Below are 20,964 nucleotides of genomic sequence, written 5' to 3'. Positions count from 1 at the left end.
GAATCTTAGTTCCCCAACCAGGGATTGAACCTGTGCCCCCTGCAGTGGAAGTATGGAGTCTTAACCACTGGACCACCAGGGAAGTCACTTAGTGCATCATTTTAATGAAACCTTCATGTGGAAAAAATAAAACTCAAGGATAATATTTAAGACTTTGAAAAAAAGAAAATACATAAAATCAGTTAAAATACGTTGAGTGGCATCAGAAAAATACAAGGTGTGATTACATAATTGTATGGCTGGTTTGTAAACAATTTTGTAAGAAATCATACCTTTCAGTGAACATCACCCTATAGCCACCTTGGTAAGCCTCATGCTTGGTAGGCTATATACTTACTATATTATGATATTCCCTTTTAAGATACTCTATGATGGCCAGACTTTTTTCTTTGAAGATGGATTTGATTCTTCTAAAAAGTCAAGACACATGGAGTCGAATCAGGTTTTTTCGGGGATCAGTTAAGCTAGGTTAATGCTGTTTTGCGGTCACATTCCTATAAGGTGCTAAGACTGGTTTCTCTGGGTAACTTCCTGAGAATAATTTTTTTTAAACTTTTATGTCTTTCAGGTCACAGAGTATTGCTGATGTATCTGTAGATGCTTCATTCACACCAGAAAAAATCACTTTGCTCAACAAGAATGCTGAGATAAACCTTAAACTCTGTTTCAGTGCTAAGTTTAGACCTACTAAGCGAACCAATCAAGTGGGTGAGTAGATCCGAAATAATCTGTACAAGAGATAGGTTTGCTTGTAGAGTTTTAGTCCTGAATATAACCTATACTTGTGGATTTGGAAACCCAAAGAAACAAGTGTCTTGCTGACATCTGAATTGCCACATATTTGAGGTGCCTGAGAATGGTTAATTAGGCGTGGAAGGTTTGTTTAGACCTTCACCCGTCACCTCTAGAGGGTAACGCTCTACTGCAGAAAGTCGTCATTTCGATGACATAACCATGGCCTCTCCCACTCCGTCCTTGAAGTTTCTCTTGCCTACAACCTTCCTAACTGAAAATTGTGGGCACACACAGGTCACACTGGACTCCAGCTCGTGTTGCATGCGTCTACTGTATGTTGGCGATGGCATGATCCAGATAGAGTGTTCAGTACAAGGATCACATATTCCTATTATTAAAAATTTAATAAGCGTGAAATAATGAGAAAGTATAAAACAATATATAATTTGTGCCCAGTGTTTTAGATTTTCTAAAGAATCCAAAGAAGGGAGTGGAAGTCTGAAACGTGCTGTCGCAAGGAGAGAGTAAGGAAGATGGTGAACAGATACCAGCAGGAACTGTCCTTGTCTCTCCCTGGATGGGTCCAGTTGTCTTCCAGGGCCTGGCTGAGGTCCCACATGCTCTCTGAAGTCTTTCTAACCACTGCATCTCACCTCCAACTCCTGCTCCAATTGTCTCAGTTCCCTCAATACATAGCCATTGACTTAGCACTTGTCCCAACACAACCTTCTTTCGTTTGCTGCTGTTTCATGGGTCCTAGTCCCCCTCCATCAGATTTTGCCTCTAAATTTTAGAAACCTGCAATTCCTACAGCTATTTCATTAGGTAGTGAACAAATTAACTTAAAGTGTAACAACATAGACGCAGGTTATTTGTCACAATTCTTACCAAGAAACAAGTAGGTTATGAACACAAAGTTAGATTCACATCTTGGCATGCTTTCCGTATTTCCTACTTTTCACATTCATCTGGCACTTCTCATTCCAGGTGTTCAAACACTGACCCAACTCTGAGTAGCGCATCTCACAGACCTGCCTTGTAGCATGTCCACCTGAGTAGCTGTGACAGTTGAGTCAAAAAGCATTACTGTATAAACAGGAAGTGCCTAGATGGAATGTAGAGCGTGGTGATTTTCATTAAGAGCACTGTATTTTATATTTGAAAGTTGCTAAGAGTTTAAAAGTTCTCTCCACACACACACGCACACAAAATTGTCACTTTGTGATGAGTGTGTTAACTCACTTTATTGTGGTAGTCACAGGGTGAGTCAAAAATTACCTGCGCTCTGGTTATATTAAAACTCCTGTTGGCCGCACAGAGTGCAGATAATTTTTTTTTTTTCCAAGAAAGAGAAATTTGTCAGAAGCGTCCAGGTCTATCCGCCCCATTTCTTTCTCAGCCAATATTTTATTTTGTTTTATTTCATTTCATTTATTTATTTTTTAGCTCTTTATTGTAGTATAATTGCTTTAGACTTTTGTGCCCGTTTCTGCTGTACAACAAAGTGAATCAGCTGCATTTATACATGTAAGTGCGGATAATTTTTAACTCACCCTCATATTTTGCAATATATAAAAGCACGTCGTTGAATATCTTAAACGTACACAGTGTTATGTGTCAGTGATATCTCAGTGAAGCGGGGGCGGGGGTGGAGGGGGAATAAAACATTCAACATAAAAGATTAATTTGGAAAATCTATTACTTGGCAGAAATGACTAGGAGGGCACCTCTCCTGGCCCCGAAGCATGGACTTGTCTCGTGTCTTCCTCCCAGTTTTTGACTGTGCTTCATCTCTTCTGTTGCCACAGACTTGGAAAGGGTTTTCTGCTTTCAGAGAATTTCATTCCCTTCCGCTCATCGTCTCGGGTGCCCTGCTATTGGGCATCTTTCCCTTTGAACCCTTCTTCTTAATGCCTGAGGTCCACACGGCCATGATCACTTGTCACTTAATCACCTGGCAATAATAGTATGTGAGACAGGAATCCCACCTCCATGATTTTGAAAAGTGAATTTATGAAGCATGTGGTTTCCATTTACTGCAGCAGGTGCCCACTCCACTTTAAAGTTAATAACATGAAAAGGATTATTATATTGCCTATGTGACTACGTATCACTTTTACCAAGCTGCTGGAAAAAAGTGAAACAGTATAATTACCACATGTACTGTGTCCTAGCTGCAACTACTTCCCCACCGTTACTTTTCCTTTGGGTTACTTTCACCACTTATTTTTAGTTCTTGATTCTTTTGTATTGTAACCTTGTTAAACCTCATTAAGCCATCAGAGCAAGAAAAATTATACATCACTTCTAATAGATATTTGAAAGGTAACACATAGAATGCTTTTGGAAGTATATTCAGCCTTCAAAATATTGGAAGTAATAAGATAGAGTAATCCCAGATAAGGCAGTTGATGCTATTAACAGTATCAGATCTTCTCTCTCAATTGTGGACGTGTAGCCAGCAGACTTTATTGAAGGTTCTGACAGTTTGGACATTGGCTTCGGACATCAGTTTTTATCACATTTGTTTCTCATTTCCATTTCCCTGGGTTAGTGTTACTGTTTTATAGATGAGGAAATGGAGATTCAAAGAGGTTGAGCCCATTGTCCAAAAGCTCGTAAATGGTGGGATTAGCATTCAAAGCAAGTCTGCCTGGTTCAAAACTTGTTCCTGCAGTGTTACACGCCTTTCCCCAAGTAAGCATCTAGAATATGCCAGGCACTATACACGTTCCCTCAGAGCATCTAACTTAATCCTCAAATAACTGTGAATCCTCAAAACTGCATTGAAACAATAGGAACATGGGGTCTGATTTCAGAATTACCCAAACTTTATTTCTGACCATGCCCTAGCTGTATGAACTGAGGTGAAGCATTTTGAGAAATAGGATAATATTCTGTTCATTATCTGAAAAATAGGATATTAATATCCACACTCCCGGTTTACTGCAAAGCTTGTCTAAGATAACATATGAGAACGTGTTCAACTGTAGGCACTCAGTAACAGTTCCTTTCCTTTTCATGTCACCATGTTATGGACGATGAAACCGATATTTGTTTTTTAAGAGAAAAAAAGTTTCTTTTTATTGAGCTCACCTGAGCTATATTGTTCCTTTTTTTTCCTTTTTCTTTTTTTTATTGGAATATAATTGCCTTACACTGTTGTGTCAGTTTTTGCTGTACACCAAAGTGAATCAGCTGTATTTATACATATATCCCCATATCCTCTCCCTCCCGCAACCCCTTCCCACCCTCCCTGTCCTGGCCCTCTAAGTCATCACCCATCATCGAGTTGATCTCCCTGTGTTATGCACCAGCTTTAGCTATTTTACAGTTGGTAGTATATATATGTTCGTGCTACTCTCTCACTTCGTCCCAGCTTCCCCTTCACCCCCCGCCCCATGTCCTGAAGCCCGTTCTCTACATCTGCATCTTTATTCTTGCCCTGTCACTGGGTTCATAGTACCATTTTTTTTTATAGATTCCATATATATGAGTTAGCATACAATATTTGTTTTTCTCTTTCTGGCTTACTTTGCTCTGTATGACAGACTCTAGGTCCATCCACCTCACTGCAAATAACTCAATTTCATTCCTTTTTATGGCTGAGTCATATTCCATTGTATATATGTGCCACATCTTCTTTATCCATTCATCTGTTGATGGGCATTTAGGTTGCTTCCACGTCCTGGCTATTGTAAATAGTGCTGCAATGAACGGTTGTGGTACATGTTTCTTTTTGGATTATGGTTTTCTCTGGGTATATGCCCGGGAGTGGGATTGCTGGGTCATATGGTAGTTCCATTTTTAGTTTTTTAAGGACCCTCCAAACTGTTTTCCATAGTGGCTGTACCAACATACATTCTCACCAACAGTGCAGGAGGTAAAACCGATATTTGAGAAAGTAATTTGAGCAGCTTCATTCAGTAGATTTCCTAATGGCGAGTGTACTTTTCCTTCCACTGCTTCAAGCCATGTTTCTGTGAATCATATTTCTTTTTATCCACAGTCACGTATTGATACATCATACCAGAGCTAGAATTACAAATATCACAGGCCATTTCCATGGTTCACAGTGCACCAATAGAAAGACTGGTTTTTGTTTTCTTGAAGTCCGAGACTTCACCCAATAAGACACTATAAAACAGGGATGCTTTTTCCTTAAAAGTTTATTTATAATAACATTTCTTTATGATTTTTATTATAGCCATTGTGTATAACATCACAATTGATGTAGACCAATATTCATCCAGAGTAACCTCCAGGGGATTATTTAAAGAAAATAATGAAAGGTGCTTGCAGAAGACCATGGTAGTAAATCAAGCACAGAGTTGCGCTGAATATATTATCCACATACAGGTGAGGCCCCGAGTCATCCTTTTCATCTCATTTCTTCTTAAAGACTAATGAATGGTGAAAGCCTAAAATGGAAGCTTATGAGTTTGAGAAATGCTTGCTCTTCTAATTATCTATGAGCAGGAGTATATTTTCTTTATACTAATATATATGGTCACATTCTACCATTATGTAAGTTAGTCGCATTAAATTTTATTCCGGATTGCAAGTAAAAAGGCTGAAAATAAGATTCTTAAAGAAATCAAAGACAGTGATTTCTTAAATGTTTAATAGGAAGAACTTTCAGTTGACAATAAATTTTATTTTCACATTTTCATATCAGGAGAAGTTTTACTTATTTTTAAACAACTAAAAAGGACAGTTCTAATTGTCCTTTCCATTACTGCATTGAATTGATATAGGTGAAGGATGGTAGATTGAGGTAAAAATTATTTGCTCTAATCTTATGTCATAATTACTACAGTTCACATGGATTTTGAAACTCTCCCAAGTAGGAAAAGTGCTTCTCAGGAGAAAACTAAAAGAAAATCTTTTTTATAAATTATATGACTATTTCCCCCTAGAAACCATGTAATGGTATTTGAAAGTGTAATTTACTCAGGAAACTATCTTTAAAAGAGCTGTTTAAGAACTTTCCTAGAATGTGGTTGTCAGAGTTTAAGGTGCGTGAGAATTGCCAAGGAAACTTTATAAAGTGGGTATTTTGGAGCCCTACCGCCAGAATTTGGGTTTGAAGGTCCAAGGGATGTGCAGGTCTACGGGGCGTCCCCAAATACTTCTGCTGCAGATGGATGGTACAGAGAGCACAGCTCAAGAAACGCTAAGTGTAAGAGCTGGAAAAACAAGGTTAATGGTTGGATGAACTAAAATCACTTGAGTAATTTATTGTTCAAGTTGAAGGTTTCCTCTTTGTTGGACTTTTGTTGTTGTTGTTAATGTGCCAATTATACCACTTCTTTAAAGGACTTAAAGCCAGATTCCATTCTCTCTTATCCTCGTGCTAAGTGGTGGGTCAAATTAAACATGTAATGCATTGTGGGGGAATGAAGACAGCCAGGCTGTGGTGTATGTGTGGATGTGTGGATGTAGATATATCTCCTGTTCTCTCGCGTGTGGACTTGTGACGTTTTCACAAGGCGTGTGTTATTGTGGTCAGCTAAGACCACAGGTGTTCCGGGTAACACACCATACTTGATATCCATACCAAAGTCCATCCTACGTGCCAAGCCTGCACCCAGCCAAGGACACATCTCCTTGTAGTCAGGATGCCACTGTAGTGGTCAGCTCAAAAAAAGGGCTCAAGATTGGAGTAAGTCCTGCCTGTGAAAGATATCACTTCTAGGAAAAGGCAGACTTGATTTTTAGTGCTTACCATTGTACAGACATTGTTCTTTCTTGAAGAAGAATGCTAGATGGCATTTGCAACCCTGTTTTGGCATTATTTCATTATTTTCATTTTTCAATAGACAGGAAACCTCAAAAACTGGAAGTGGCCCAGGCCTCCTGGAGCACTGCAGCTCCTCCGCCTTCTTTACTAAAGACAAAGAGGAAATGTGGTACCTGTAGCTGGACAGTGTTGGTTTTAATGTCTGTTGAGCGACACGTGCATCATCTTCTATGTGCAAAGAGCAGTTTAGCCACTAACAGCAAGGCCAGAAGTGGGGGAGCTTGGTTTGAAGTGTGGGAAACACTTTTATCTGATTTTGTAGACTAGAGTTAGGTTCTAAGGAAGGGAGTCCCCTTGTCCATTCTCAACAGCCAACCCTGGGCACTTTCCCTTCTAGGTCCTGAGGTTCTCTTCCAGAGATTTGGGCAGGACACCTAAGGACTGCATAAGTCTTGGCAATGGGAATTGGAAGAACATGGCCAGCAGCCTGAGAGCTGGGTACTGACAGAGGGGTCTTCTGAGCATTTAAAAGTGGACATATCATCTAAATATTGATAATTACTTGTGTATAAATACTGAGATTACTGATGAGCTTAACTAAGAATTGCTGCTTCAAATTTATTCAAATACTGAGCCCACGTTTTGAAGTCTCTTAGCAGAGGAGAGCCTAAGAGCAGACTTAGGACAGAAATAAAGAAACAAGAGCCTTAGAAATTCAGAACAGAGCTACCCTGCGTGACTGAGAGCAGACTGTGTTCTTAATCGTGAGCACATTTGTGGTCATTTTCTGGTTTTGAAGCTGCCATGCCCTAATTAACTGACTCTGTGCGTGTGTGTGTTTAGAAGCCCTCTGATGTTGTCAGCTCTCTGGATCTGTGTGTGAACATCAGTCTGGAAAACCCTGGCACTAGCCCTGCCCTTGAAGCCTACTCTGAGACAGTCAAGGTCTTCAGTGTAAGTGTGGTTTGCCCTGGAATTCAGACTCGCTGACAGTTTCACAGTCACTGCCTGGATGTTTGACGGATGCTTAGGACATAGCCTTTAAGATGTTAATTTTCTAATTGAAATACAGTTACTTATATGTAAAGTTCACCAGCATGTAAATTCCATGAAGGCAGGGCTTTTTGTTTTCCTTGTTCCCTGCTCTATTCCCAGCACCTTGAGCAGTGCTTGGCCACCAAAGGTGCTCAATAAATGTTGAAGAAATAAGTAACAATAAAGTGAACACCTTGTGCTCGCCACCCACTTAAAAAAAATAAAATGGTACCAATACCTTTGAAATTCTCTGTATCACTCCCCACCCTATCATATCCACTTTTATCTTGCTCCCCCAGACAAATCATCATCTTGAATTTTGCATGTATCAATGCTTTTTTCTCTGATGTTGCTAAACGTGTATATTCCTAAAATGTTGTTTAGTTTTGCATTGTTTTGAACTCTATGTAAATGGAATAATATTATATGTGTTCTTCCACAATTTGCTTTTTTAACTCAAGAGCAAATTTCTGGGCTTATTTTTCCTTTTGTGTAGATCCCTTTCTATAAAGATTGTGGTGATGATGGAGTTTGCACCTCAGATCTAGTCCTAGATGTTCAACAGCTGCCAGCCGCTCAGTAAGTTGTACTTTAAAGTTCACTGAAAACAGTAGAAAGAAAAGACACATTAGATTATTTCATTCAGGTGAATGTTTATGGAGATTTTTTTCTATAAAGGAAACATCTATAACTCTTAAAGACCTTTAAAATCTAAATTTCAAAATATCTAGGAATAAACTTAACCAAGGAGGTAAAAGACCTATACTCTGAAAACCATAAAACATTGATGAAGGAATCTGGAAATGATCCAAAGGAATGGAAAGATATCCCATTGTCTTGAATTGGAAGAATTAATTTTGTTAAAATGTCCATACTACCCAAAGCAAATTACAGATTTAATGCAATCTCTGTCAAAGTATCCATGACATTTTTCATAGAACTAGAACAAATAATTCTAAAATTTTTACAGAACTAAAAGACTCCAAATTGTCAAAGCAATCTTGAGAAAAAGAACAAAGTTAGAGGTGTCTTCAGACGATGCTACAAAGCTACAGCAATTAAAAGAACGTGGTACTGGCACAAAAATAGACATATAGATCAATGGAACATAATAGCCCTAACATAAACCCAAGTATTTATGGTCAATCTACCACAAAGGAGGCAAGAATATACAACGGAGAAAAGACAGTCTTTTCAGTAGGTGGTGCTGGGAAGGCTGGACAGCTACATGTGAAAGAATAAAATTAGAACATTTTCTCACATCATATACAAAATAAACACAAAAATGGATTAAAGACCTGAAACCATAAAACTCCTAGAAGAGAACATAGACAGAACACCCTTTGACATAAATTGTAGCGGTATTTTTTTGTCTCTGTCTCCTAAGGCAAAGGAAATAAAAGCAAAAATTAACAAATGGGACCTAATTAAACTTACAGGCTTTTGCACAGCAAAGGAAACCACTGACAAAACAAAAAGACAACCCACTGAATGGGAGAAAATATTTGTAAATGGTATGACTGATAAAGGGTTAATATCCAAAATATATAAGCAACTCATACAACTCAAAAAACCAAACACCCTGATTAAAAAACGGGTAGAAGACCTGAATAGACATTTTCCCAAAGAAGACACACAGATGGCCAACAGGCACATAAAAAGATCCTCAGCGTCACTAGTCATCAGAGAAATGCAGTCAAAATCACAGTGAGATGTCCTCTCATACCTGGCAGGCTGGCTCTCACCAAAAAGAATACAACGCATGTTAACGAGGGTGTGGAGAAAAGGGACCCCTAGTACACTGTTGGTGGGAATGTAAATTGGCGGGGCCACTGTGGAGAACAGTATAGAGGTTTAGTTTTGAAAAACTAAAAATAGAACTACCATATGATCTAGCAATTCCACTCCTGGATATGTATCCAAGGAAAACAAAAACACTAATTCAAAAAGATACATGCACCCCAATGTTCACAGCAGCACTATTTACAATAGCCAGGACATGGAAGCAACCTAAATGTCCATCAACAGCTGATGGATAAAGAAGATGTGGCACACATATACACACACATTTATATTGGGTTGGCCAAAAAGTTCGTGTGGGTTTTTCTGTAACATCTTATGGAAAAAGCCAAAAGAACTTTTTGGCCAACCCAATATATACAATGGAATATTATTTAGCCATAAAAAGGATAAAATTCTGCCATTTGCAATAAATGTAGATGGACCTAGAGGGTATTATGCTTCATGAAACAAGTCAGAGAAAGAGAAATACTTAAATGAAATACGTAATGGAAAACTTACATAGAGAATCTAAAAAATAAAACAAATGTATATAGCAAAACAGAAATAGATTCACAGATAAAAATAATAAACTTACCAGTGGGCAGAGGAAAAGAGGAAGGGGCAAGATAGAGGTAGGGGATTAAGCGACACAAACTAGTATATATAAAATAGATAAGACACAAGGATATAGTGTAGAGCACAGCAAAATATAGCCTTTATTTTGTAATAACTTTAAATGGGAGTATAATCTGTGAAAAGATTGAATCACTATTTTGTACACCGAAACGAATATAATACTATAAATCAACTATACTTCAATAAAAAATAAAATAAAAAATAAAAATTTCAATTTTTCTCATCCATACAGGAGTAAAACACTAAGAAATATAAAACCACTTGTATTTGGATGGTGCCTTTTTCTACAGTGTAATTAAAAGCAACAAAAAGAAAACCGAATAGCATTTACTCATTCATCGCCAGTATTATTTTACTGTGAAGATAATTTATTATTAAGCAATTTTCTCAGTCTTCTAAATAGTAAATCTAAAGAGTTTATTTTTTAAATGAGCAACATACTTGAATACTGGCTTTTAAAAAAAACTTGTAATGACATTTTTTTCTCCTTCTTTTTACTTTTAACAGACAACAGCCCTTCATTGTCAGCAACCAAAACAAAAGGTTAACATTTTCAGTAACACTGAAAAACAAAAAGGAAAGTGCATACAACACTGGGATTGTTGTTGAATTTTCAGAAAATCTGTTTTTTGCTTCCTGGTCCATGCCGGTACGTGAAGGCACCCAGTGTTAACTGCTGACCTGTTTCCTACTTGTCAATTACCATCTCCCTTATACGCACACCTCCATGTCCTCTGTGTTTTCTGAAGAAACACCTTCACCCTGGGCATGATCAGTCCTGACTTGTGGCTCCCAACTAGTTAAACTGCTTGAGAACATAGCCTGGCTGTGTATCTAGACCAATTCGGCTTCACAGCTTGGGTCAGTTTTTCCTTTGCCCTGACATTTGGCAGTAGTAGCCAGACTCTAATCGTAAACCAGACTCTCCTCAGGCCATCTGTGTGATGAGGCTACCGCGGTGCCGCACAGATGCTGGGAGCTGCACTTGCTCCGAGAAATCAAGAGTCCCACAGCTCAGCCCAAGCTTTGTAACCACAGGTCTTGCTGCTGCCAAGATGATGCATTCCAGTGAGGTCAGCTAATCACGTTGAGTTGATCGCTATACCAGGAACACAATTGACCATGAATGCTCCCCAGCTGGTCCCTCCTCTGCCACCAAGCAGTGAAAAGGAGAGATGGGAAAAGCCACGATTTTCCAAATTCACTGCTTGATGAAAGGATTAAAAAATGGTTTCATCCCATTTAAAGTCAATGTGAACTTAATAGATTTAGTGTTCTAAACCTATTCTGACTTCACTGTTTAAATTTCTTGTGGCAAAGGACAACTTTTTTTTTTTTACAATTTAATTTTAATTTTTTAATTTTTTGGCTGCATTGGGTCTTCGTTGCTGTGCACGGGCTTTCTCTAGTTGCGGAGCACGGGCTCTAGGTGTGTGGGCTTCAGTAGTTGTGGCATGCAGGCTCAGTAGTTGTGGCACATGGGCTTAGTGCATGTGGGATCTTCCCAGACCAGGGATCAAACCCGTGTCCCCTGTGTTGGCAGGCGGATTCTCAACCACTGGAAGTCACAGCTTCTTAAAGAGAAAAAACCTGAGGAAAACTAAAAGTGATTCTTTAAAAATTATTTAAAATATAAACAAAAACTATATTTTGTTTTTCTCTTGAAACTACAACTTTCAAATATATTGAGAGAAAAGTATGTATTAAAGACAGCATTTCTTAATAGTGGATTGAAGTTATTTTGCACTCTTGAAATATAAGAAATATTTATTTCTGGGGAAAAATTCCAGTATTTGACCTCTCCTTTGTCTTGTTGGGTGTCCTGCTTAGCAATAAAAATAGTATGTTTTATTTTAAAAATACATACAAGATTTTCAAGTCTTTTTGTAAACCAACCTTACTGCTACATGTCCAGGTAGTTTACACATCCTTCAGCATGTATGTACGCGCTCGCGGGCGCGCGCGCACACACACACACACACACACATTGAATACTAATTGATCATGGTTTCCTTGGTCTCATTCAGGTTGATGGGACAGAAGTGACATGCCAGATTGCTTCATCTCAGAAGTCTGTGACCTGCGATGTGGGCTACCCTGCTTTAAAGAGGGAACAACAGGTACACCTTGCATTTCATCCTCAAATCCATGCTGGTCCCTCCTTGCCATTGGTGTTAATTCACCAACGAACCATCTTTATGTTAGGTATCATCATTTGCTAGGCACCACAAAATAACTGCCTGCACATTTAGAGGAAGTTTTTAAATATCTGCATGTTTTCTTTCAGTTATTAATAAAAGTGGGATTTCCCCCATGCAATTCATTCACAAAGGCACATACGATAAAGGTTCTTTATTTCTGAGCACATTGACCAACATCCTTTACACAGTCATGGATGTCATTTTTAACCCTTGGTAAGCAAAGTGCATCAGCACAAAGCCTTCAAACCCAGGTAAGTCTAAGTGCCTGTGGTGTGCGCTAGGTATATGTCGGGTGAATTCAGCTCTATTCTGAAGGTGAGGCAAGCTGGACAAATGCACTGAAATTCTACAAATTAGAAAGCTTACGGTTTATAAAATTCAGCATCAAATGCTGAGTGAGTTTACGTTTATGGGGCACTTTTTTTTTCACGTTGGCCCCAGAGTACAAAGCATCCAGAGATTGATGAATTTTCATTTTGTGTATAGGTGACGTTTACTATTAACTTCGACTTCAATCTTCAAAACCTTCAGAATCAGGCATCTGTCAGTTTCCAAGCCTCAAGGTAAAACACGATGAAGTCATGAATTGATGATGGGTGGCTTTGCTAATGTTTCTCTTTCAGTAATTTCCTAATGTTCCTTTCAATAGCGAAAGCTTCGAGGAAAACAAGGCAGATAATTCAGTCAACTTCAAACTGCCTCTGCTGTATGATGCTGAAATTCACATAACGAGGTGGGTGAGACAGTGGGCAGCCTGTGAGCGTGGACATCGCTCCGGCTCGGAACACAGCTGGTTCATGGCTAAACAAGTCCTCTGTGTGTTCATTCTAACTGGGGAATTTGAATTCCAATATTTCCTCCTTGTCAACTAAAACAGAAGTCCAGAGACAAACTGGTCCCTTGGGGAATCTTGAGGGACTCTTTAGGTTTACTGACTAAGAGCAACACCAGAAAGACACAGGAATAATCCTCTGTCACGTGCCAAGGGGAAGGCCCTTGGACGAGCCGTCAAAGCAGAACTCGCAGGGCCCCGAGGAGTTGCCCCCCCCCTTCCTTCTCCTCACCTGTGTCCTGCGGTCCACAGGAGATCTCAAGCAACGTCCCCACCCCGATGTTGAGGCCCCAAGCACAAATGCTGAATCTAGTCGCAGAAAATTAGTTTCTGGGTGGAAAATTCCTGACATAGCAGATTAGGGGTTTCTTCCAACCAGGAAGAAATGAGGCATTTTCAAAAGAGGTCATCCAGAAAAAATGAGTTATTCCATTTTCTTGCCTGCGCACAGCAAGTAAACCTTAGAGCACCGGGCAAAATGGTACCAGTTGATACCAGTTATCTTGAATTGTTCAGAGAGACAGATGTCTTGAAAGATGAGTAACATGTAGACACCACAGGTGCTAATATTATCACCCTCAAGAAGTGATGTGGGTTCGTGGGCACAGCTATGCAGGTACACAGGCTGCAGGTGACACCCCTCTCCAAGCCTGGGCACCAGAGTTCTCTACCTGCTGAAACACTAAGGCAGCTTCGCAGCACAGATCAATGACCCCTGGAAGACACGCAGCAGTGCATCCCCAAGGAGGCAGGCTGCAAAGTGTGCAGTGACCACAGATTTCTCTAACATCACTCCAGCCCCTAAAGCATGGACTAAGTATATCACCCAACAGACCCCTAAGCAAAAACAAAAAGGAAAATATGTCAGTATGTCTAGAGCTGGAGACACATGAGCAAAGATGAAAAGAATGCTTCTGTTTCGAGTGAGTTGCAAACAGCAAAAAGCAGGAAAACAAAGTATAGTCCAAGTCATCCATGCCTGAAAAATTATTCAGTAACGGATGATTTCAAAGGGCCCTCAGCTGCTAAAATAAGCTGCTGAAAACAGAGGCAGCCAGAGGTTGATAGCACCGCATTACCTGATTTTTTTTCTTCCCACCTGTAATGCATCTTTCTCATCCTAAATACTTTTTGTTAATAGAGCCTTTTTATAATTCCATTCTCCCACCATAGCCAAGTTTTTCAGATATTTTAAAATGAAATGAATATAATACTGAAGTGGGACTTCACTTTTACTAACATCTTAGCTATGTATTTTTGTGATGGTAAATGGGATTCTCAGACATTCTGATATTCTTTAAAGTATATCATGCAGTTAAAAAAATATGGAGAATTATAAAGAAAAAGGCTAAAGTGGCTCCTAAGCCTACCACCCAGATAATTTCTCTTAACGTCTTTTCTAAAAAAAAAAGACATTAAATGTCCATGGATAGAAAATCCAAACATGACAGAAGGATACACAATGAAAAGTGAAATCATCCCTCCCTGTCTCCTCTGGTCATTTTGTACATGACTAACTTGACTGTTTTCAGAATACCTTCCAGATGCAGGGTTTATGTGTCTACCAGGATATATGCATCACACACACACACACACACACACACACACACACACATACACACATACACAGAGTTTACTTTTTCTGAAAAAAAGTCCTACCCAGTTATTGAGTGTATCCCTTAGGAACCACTTTGATACTGTATAAGTGTGCAATTATTTTGTGCAAATATGATGGGTGGAAATAAATGACAGTAGAACTACTTCTAACACAGGATCCACCTGAGTATAGCTAACTGCTAGTATAAATATATTGATCAACACGTAAGCAACTGAAGGAACACTTAAGTAACAGATGGAAAAATGCTGGATCTCTTTAAAATGTAAAAACAGAGCATATTAATCAATTTAAAAACTGGCCATACTTAAGGAGTCATACAAAGATCTTCTGGAAGGCAAAAGGAATAATTCATGCACATACAGCCAGACTTTCTGTTTTCTTTTCTTTTCTTATAATTAATTTTTATTGGAGTCAGGCTTTCTGCTTTAAATCCTAGTCCATTTTCCCATTTTCCATATAAGGCTGGCAAATCACTGTTTCCTCTCACAGACATAACCTTGACAAACACTACGTCTATTTAAGTCCCTATGACATATTTTCCTTCGGAGAACTTGGGGGAAAATTTTAAGGCATAACAAAAGAAAAAGGCAAGATTTTCAGTAAAGAAACCAAAAAAACTCTATCTCAGAAAATATCCAGTTCATTTTCTTTTTAGGAAATAGAATCAACATCCTGTAGTTAGGATAAAGCGTCTGGTGGGAATAAATATGGCTTCTCAGACTCTCATCCCTGCTACCTGCCCTCCACCCCTCAGTGAACCTACCCTGGTTGACTTCCAGTCTCAGATTCTCAGAAATGAGCGGAGAGAGGGAATGATATTCAGCTACACTCCAGTGTGAGTGGTCCTGTGGTGCGGGGGGGGGGGGCCGGGGGATTCCCTCTGGCCTGGTCATCACGTCACGTGCAGACCCTAATCAGCAGACGAAGCAGGGGAGCCCGATTAGGCCAGTGCCCCAGGGCCTCGTTTAATAGACTCCTGGGTCAGCTGCCTGAGAGGTGGTCTCTACGGTCCGTGGTGGAAACAGATTGAGCAACCCCAATTCATACCAAAGCGTCAGAGCTGGTTTGGAACTAGAGAAGAATAGGGAGAAGGAATAATAAACAAAATGTATACCGTTTCACAGGCATCCAGTGATGGGTCGTGCAAGAGCGAATGCCCGATATCTTATCATTGTATTTCAGCCATCATACCATCATCCTCTACCTTATAAATCCATTCCTCCAATAAATAAGGACCAAGTGTCCACTGTTTTAACACAGCAGTCAATACAATAGCAATCTTGAGAAGAGTTTCACTACAAATTCTAAAGTAATACATCTGTACTTATTTTAGAAACTTTACAACTGATATACATGTAACACAAAGAATCTCAGCAGAATGATCATTAAGAGATATGTTTTGAAAGGAACTTGTTTTAGCCTTAGAAATGTATACGGGACCGTAAGTCCATAAGAAGCATTTGTTTTCATTTAATGTTTTGTACCAATTCTTTCACGTGTAAAATAAGCTAGAATATATTTAAATAAAGGAAATATGAAACTTCAAGAACAACAGCATAACTAACATATTCGGCTTTACAAACATCATCCAACAGATCTACCAACATAAATTTTTATGAAGTCTCCTCGGATGGGAATATTCCTTCTGTCATGAACAGTTTCGAAGATATTGGTCCAAAATTCACCTTCTCCATTAAGGTTGGTAAGCCTGACATAAGAATCGAAAATCAAGAGAAAGGGGCAAGAAAAATGAGGGCAGGAAGAGAAGAAGAAAGTAAAAAGTTGAAATATACCAGTGGTTCTCAAATTCGAGCACACATCAGAATCACCTGGAGTCTTGTTAAAATACATGTCACTGGGCTCCACTGCCAGTGTTGCTGACTCAAAAGGTCTGGGATGGACCTGACGATGTGCGTGTCTAACACGTTCTCAGGTGATGCTGATGCTTCTGGTCCAGCTGCCTTCTTTGAGAACCACTAAGGTAGACCATCGATAAGTAAACGGCTGGGCTTCGTACATAGTGATGTGTCCTGGACAAGGAATAACTGATGTATTTTGCAAGCAAATGTTGCATATTAATCAACAGCGTTAATGTAATGACATTACTATGGACAAAAGTCTCTGAAATATAGTCCGTATGCCAGTTTATCCTTGGAAACCACTTCTATTTGAGAAGCTCACCATTTGTATGCAAATATTTATTTTGTACAGTCATGCTAAGTAGTCTATAAAAATAGTTTAAAATCAGTTTCTATTGGCTATTAGTTGGCAATTATTTAGTTTGTTTTCAGGTATATAAAGAGAAATGAACTTATGAGAGAATGCTATCTTTTAACATGACATAAACTTTGGAAAATAAAAAGGAAAAAAAATCCATCCACCACCCTTAGTCATTACCATTTTATTTTTGTACATTTCCTATTAGTCTGTCACGTGGTTGCAACTCTATAATTCGGTGATTAAAAAAGTGCTTAAAGGAGTCTTGATTTGTGATCCAGATACTGGAGTTTAGAAAATGTGCATGGTATTTGCCAACTACTTCTTTTAGGAAACAGTCAGTCAATTAGTAGTAACAATAAAATAATATTCAAAGAGCATGTAATAAGTATCAGCCTTTGTATGAAATGCCTTATGTATGTCAATTCATTTAATTCCCAGATCAGTTATGAGGTTGATAGGATTATTATTTCTATGAGTGTCTAACAACCAGTAGGGCATGAGCCCTGGACAATTAGGACAGACTTCCCATCAGTGAGAACAGAGGTTGTACCTGTGCATACCTCCTGATTTGCCAATCATCTTTATTTTACAAATGAAGCATAAAGAGGTCAAGTCCCTTGCCCAAGCCGCACTGTTCGTCAGGGGCAGAGTGGGACTTCATGCCCTGCAGACCAAACCCACAGATGGTAGGTGTTTTCAACCATCTCCTAAGTCACAAATTATTATTATTACAAGTTAAAATTGTAGATGTTGAGATTTTTCCAAGAGATAAGACACAGGGACCCAAAGAGTGACCGTAAAGTAATGAGTCACTTTCGTGTGGACTCAGTCTTACCACTTAGTAGTTGGCCTTCATCAACACTGAGGTTACTGATCCCTTTCCTTGCGGCACGTGTAGGATGCAGCAGCAACCGGAATGTTTTCTTACTGCGTAGGTAACCACAGGAAGTGTTCCAGTAAGCATGGCGTCCGTAATCATCCACATCCCTCAATACACCAAAGGCAAGAACCCGCTGATGTACCTGACTGGGGTGCACACAGGCCAGGTAAGGGCAGCCACACTGCCTATAAAAGTGTGCACCTTCCATATGGAACCATCCCATGAGGTGCGGGTGATCGTGTCTGCCATCATGTAGACAAGAAGCTGAAAAGGTAACCCCTGTGCACCCTGGGTGCCCGTTAACGTGCAATTAATTTCATATTAGAAGCAGGATATTGTTAAAAGAAATGTCTGAGTCTAGGGATTTACAGACGGCAGAAATTATTATGGAAACCTCCTTCTGACCAAGTGAAGATCTGACTTTGTCAGAGCCCTGTTTATAGAGAAGTTAGTTGGCTGCGAAGTGAGGTTGAACCCATGGTGGGAGAGTAGTTGGTCTACACAGCTGCAGTCAGTAGCTGGTCTTCAAGCTGCCAGCCTGGACCTTCGCCCGGTAGTTGTCAACCCTGGTTGTTCATTTAGTCACCTGGGTTGCTTTTTAAATATGTGTGATGCCCAGGCCTACCCCAGGCAGTTAAATCGGAATCTCCAGGGCTAAGGCTCCAGCACCAGGGTTTTTCTTTAAAAGTCCTCCAGGTAGTTCTAACGTGCTCTAGCCAAACCCCCGACGTAGCCATAGTCTAGCACTTAGCCAATGCTACAGCAGTATGACATCTGGAATGTTCCTAGGTGACTACAGGAAAGCAAAATCCTAAACTGTTCCACAGAAAAGAACCCTGAATTAACTCACTCGCAGTCTGTTGTTATTGCAAATTTGTCTTATCACGTGTGGGCTGTAAGCACCGGCGCCACGCCATCAAGCCACACAGGAGGATTTGAAAACTTCAGGATTCACGTTAGTGTGGCCAGGGCGGCACAGGGAGGAGAATCCTGGGAGCCCCTCCCCTGCCCCAGCATATGACAAGAGGAGTTCCTAACACGTTGGAAAGAACATCACAAACCATCTGGCTTCCTAAGACTGATGTGATGTCCTTCTTTGTAGGCTGGTGACATCAGTTGCAAAGCTGAAATAAATCCACTGAAAATAGGACAAACATCTTCTTCTGTATCTTTCAAGAGTGAAAATTTCCGGCCCGTAAAAGAGTTGGTGAGGACAGGTTAATGGGGTGAAAATTTCCTTTGGTGATTGATTGTTTGTTTTATCTGGAAATTGCGGCACTTTTTTTTTCCTGCCACCTCATGCAGTAGAACTTTCCTATTTTGCCTTTGATGGTCTGTGTGAATCAAGAAAGTACATGTGCAAATCTAGGTTACTGGAATTATTACTTATGCCATTACTATAAAATACATGTTCCCAATTTCATGAAATCAAAAGGACTCCATGTCAAACTGGTTTTGTGTTGTGCACGTTGGAAACGTTGCAACGAGCTGAGTGGGAGCTGGGCATGGGTGGGATGTGAAGCCCCTCTCACCTCCTCCACATAATCACTGATGTCTAATTTATTGAGCTGTCAAATCTCTGACGACCCTTCTCTGTTTTCAGTATTTTCTCATCTCCTGCTCCAGAGCTATGCCACTTTCTTTGGCAAAGAGGCTTGTCTAGCATCTACCTTGGTGCTTGGCACTTATTAAGTATTCAAATAAGTAAACATTTAGTAAACAGTAAAACCTAAACCAACCTCAATTCTCTCCTATGAAACAACACGGAAATTCTCCTGTTTTCCTTTTACTGCAATTATGTTATTTCATGAAGGATGGGAAAACAGGAAAATAGAATGAAACAGTTTGTTATTTAAGTAACTATAGTGTAATTACAGTGTAAATGTGGTCTAAATCTGAGGTGTGTAAAACCGCTCAGGAAAAACTCATCTCAGGATTTGGGATGAGTTATACCTCTCAGCATTTTCCTTATTTTTGTAAAAATATTTTGATTTAGTAAAAATGGCAACTTCTATGAACAATATGAAGCTAACATAACACAAAAAACTACCAAGAAGAACCTAAAGTTCTCCAGAAATCTAACCGCTGACCACTTATGAATATTCTTCTTTACCACTAATCATTAATCTACATATAAGCACATGTATACGGCTACATAAACGGACCGAGCTACCTTTTTCCATTGGCCAATATGTCACTGACTTTTTGTTAATAGGCTTTATTTTTAGAGCAGTTTTAGGTTCACAGCAAAATTGAGTTTAAATTACAGAAATTTCCCAGATACCCCTTGCCCTCACTTACCCACAGCCTCCCACACCATCACATCCCCCTACAGACTGGTACATTTGTTTCAACTGATGAACCTACACTGACGCATCATACTTACCCCAAGTCCATGGTTTACATGAGGTTTACTCCTGATGTATGTTCTATGGGTTTGGATAAATGTATAACTGACACGATCCACAAATAACCGTGTACAGAATAGTTCACTGCCCAGAAACTCCTCTGCGCTGCGCCGGTTCCTCCCTCCCTCCCTCCCCACTAAACCTCGGCAACCACTAATTCTTTTAATAACAACTTTCTTAAAATTCAAGGGATGCATCTTTATCCTGAGGTTATTGACTAAGCTGTATCGCATTTTGTGTATGTATATTCAGTAATTTACTTAACTAGTACACTGTTGATAAACGTGAGTTATTTAGCCTTTTGGGTGTTTTTTTTTTTTTTAACTGTCAGCAATAGTAGTGCAATAAACAGGCCTGCTGCACTCTTCTCCTCACATTTATGATTATTTCCTGAGGCCTTCCATACAGATGGGAAATGATGGAGCAAGGGACACGCACGTCTTACATTCTGAGGCAAAGTGCCAAAATCTCTAGAAGAAGGGTTACTACTAATAGTTCATGACATCGCCAATTTCTCTACATCGTTCCCAGTACTGGGTTTCATCTGTCTTTGTAAAATTTTAGCACTTGCTTTTTAAAGCCCATACTAACTCTCTCTTCTTTTACCATGGACTCCAACCTGAAAGAATTGCAAAACTACTTCATGTAGTAATGTCACCTGCTGGCTGAAAGACCTTCAGGTCAGAGGAGAATACTTCCTTAATGTGTCTACCAGAATCTGGAACGGGACTTTTGCGGCAGTAAGTATCAGCTTTATTTCCTGGGTTTATTGATAGCAAGGAAACATAAGGCTTCGCTGTCAAAAAGGTCACACCCTTTGACGAAATTAGTATTCTGGCTAATGTCAGCCGTGCCCAATGACCCAGAGCAGTCT

At 39.6% G+C, this 20,964-nt stretch overlaps 2 protein-coding genes across 3 annotated transcripts in view; one reads left to right on the top strand and one right to left on the bottom strand.

Moving 5' to 3' along the window:
• Nucleotides 1–20,964, top strand: part of ITGA2 (integrin subunit alpha 2) — a 93,595-nt gene that overhangs the window by 62,862 nt on the left and 9,769 nt on the right. Inside the window, exons 16-27 of the mRNA XM_057743659.1 lie at nucleotides 569–708; nucleotides 4,943–5,094; nucleotides 7,322–7,432; nucleotides 8,010–8,092; nucleotides 10,439–10,580; nucleotides 11,959–12,051; nucleotides 12,619–12,695; nucleotides 12,782–12,865; nucleotides 16,178–16,280; nucleotides 17,738–17,848; nucleotides 18,785–18,889; nucleotides 20,717–20,830. Of these exons, the coding sequence (XP_057599642.1) occupies nucleotides 569–708; nucleotides 4,943–5,094; nucleotides 7,322–7,432; nucleotides 8,010–8,092; nucleotides 10,439–10,580; nucleotides 11,959–12,051; nucleotides 12,619–12,695; nucleotides 12,782–12,865; nucleotides 16,178–16,280; nucleotides 17,738–17,848; nucleotides 18,785–18,889; nucleotides 20,717–20,830 (1,315 nt within the window). The remainder of the gene's footprint in view (nucleotides 1–568; nucleotides 709–4,942; nucleotides 5,095–7,321; nucleotides 7,433–8,009; nucleotides 8,093–10,438; nucleotides 10,581–11,958; nucleotides 12,052–12,618; nucleotides 12,696–12,781; nucleotides 12,866–16,177; nucleotides 16,281–17,737; nucleotides 17,849–18,784; nucleotides 18,890–20,716; nucleotides 20,831–20,964) is intronic.
• The window catches only part of MOCS2 (molybdenum cofactor synthesis 2), a 48,405-nt gene continuing 34,866 nt past the window's right edge, over nucleotides 7,426–20,964 (bottom strand). The window contains exons 8-9 of one of the 2 annotated variants that reach the window (XR_009054881.1): nucleotides 17,638–17,729; nucleotides 10,564–16,290 (exon numbers count right to left, since the gene is read on the bottom strand). The gene's annotated coding sequence lies outside the window, so the exon portion shown is untranslated. Of the gene's footprint in view, nucleotides 8,115–10,563; nucleotides 16,291–17,637; nucleotides 17,730–20,964 lie in introns of those variants that run through there. The other variant, XM_057743702.1, reaches the window with a different exon arrangement.

Source organism: Hippopotamus amphibius, chromosome 1 (assembly GCF_030028045.1).
Source record: "Hippopotamus amphibius kiboko isolate mHipAmp2 chromosome 1, mHipAmp2.hap2, whole genome shotgun sequence".
Classification (NCBI taxonomy): domain Eukaryota; kingdom Metazoa; phylum Chordata; class Mammalia; order Artiodactyla; family Hippopotamidae; genus Hippopotamus; species Hippopotamus amphibius.
This window is presented reverse-complemented; position numbering and strand designations above follow the sequence as displayed.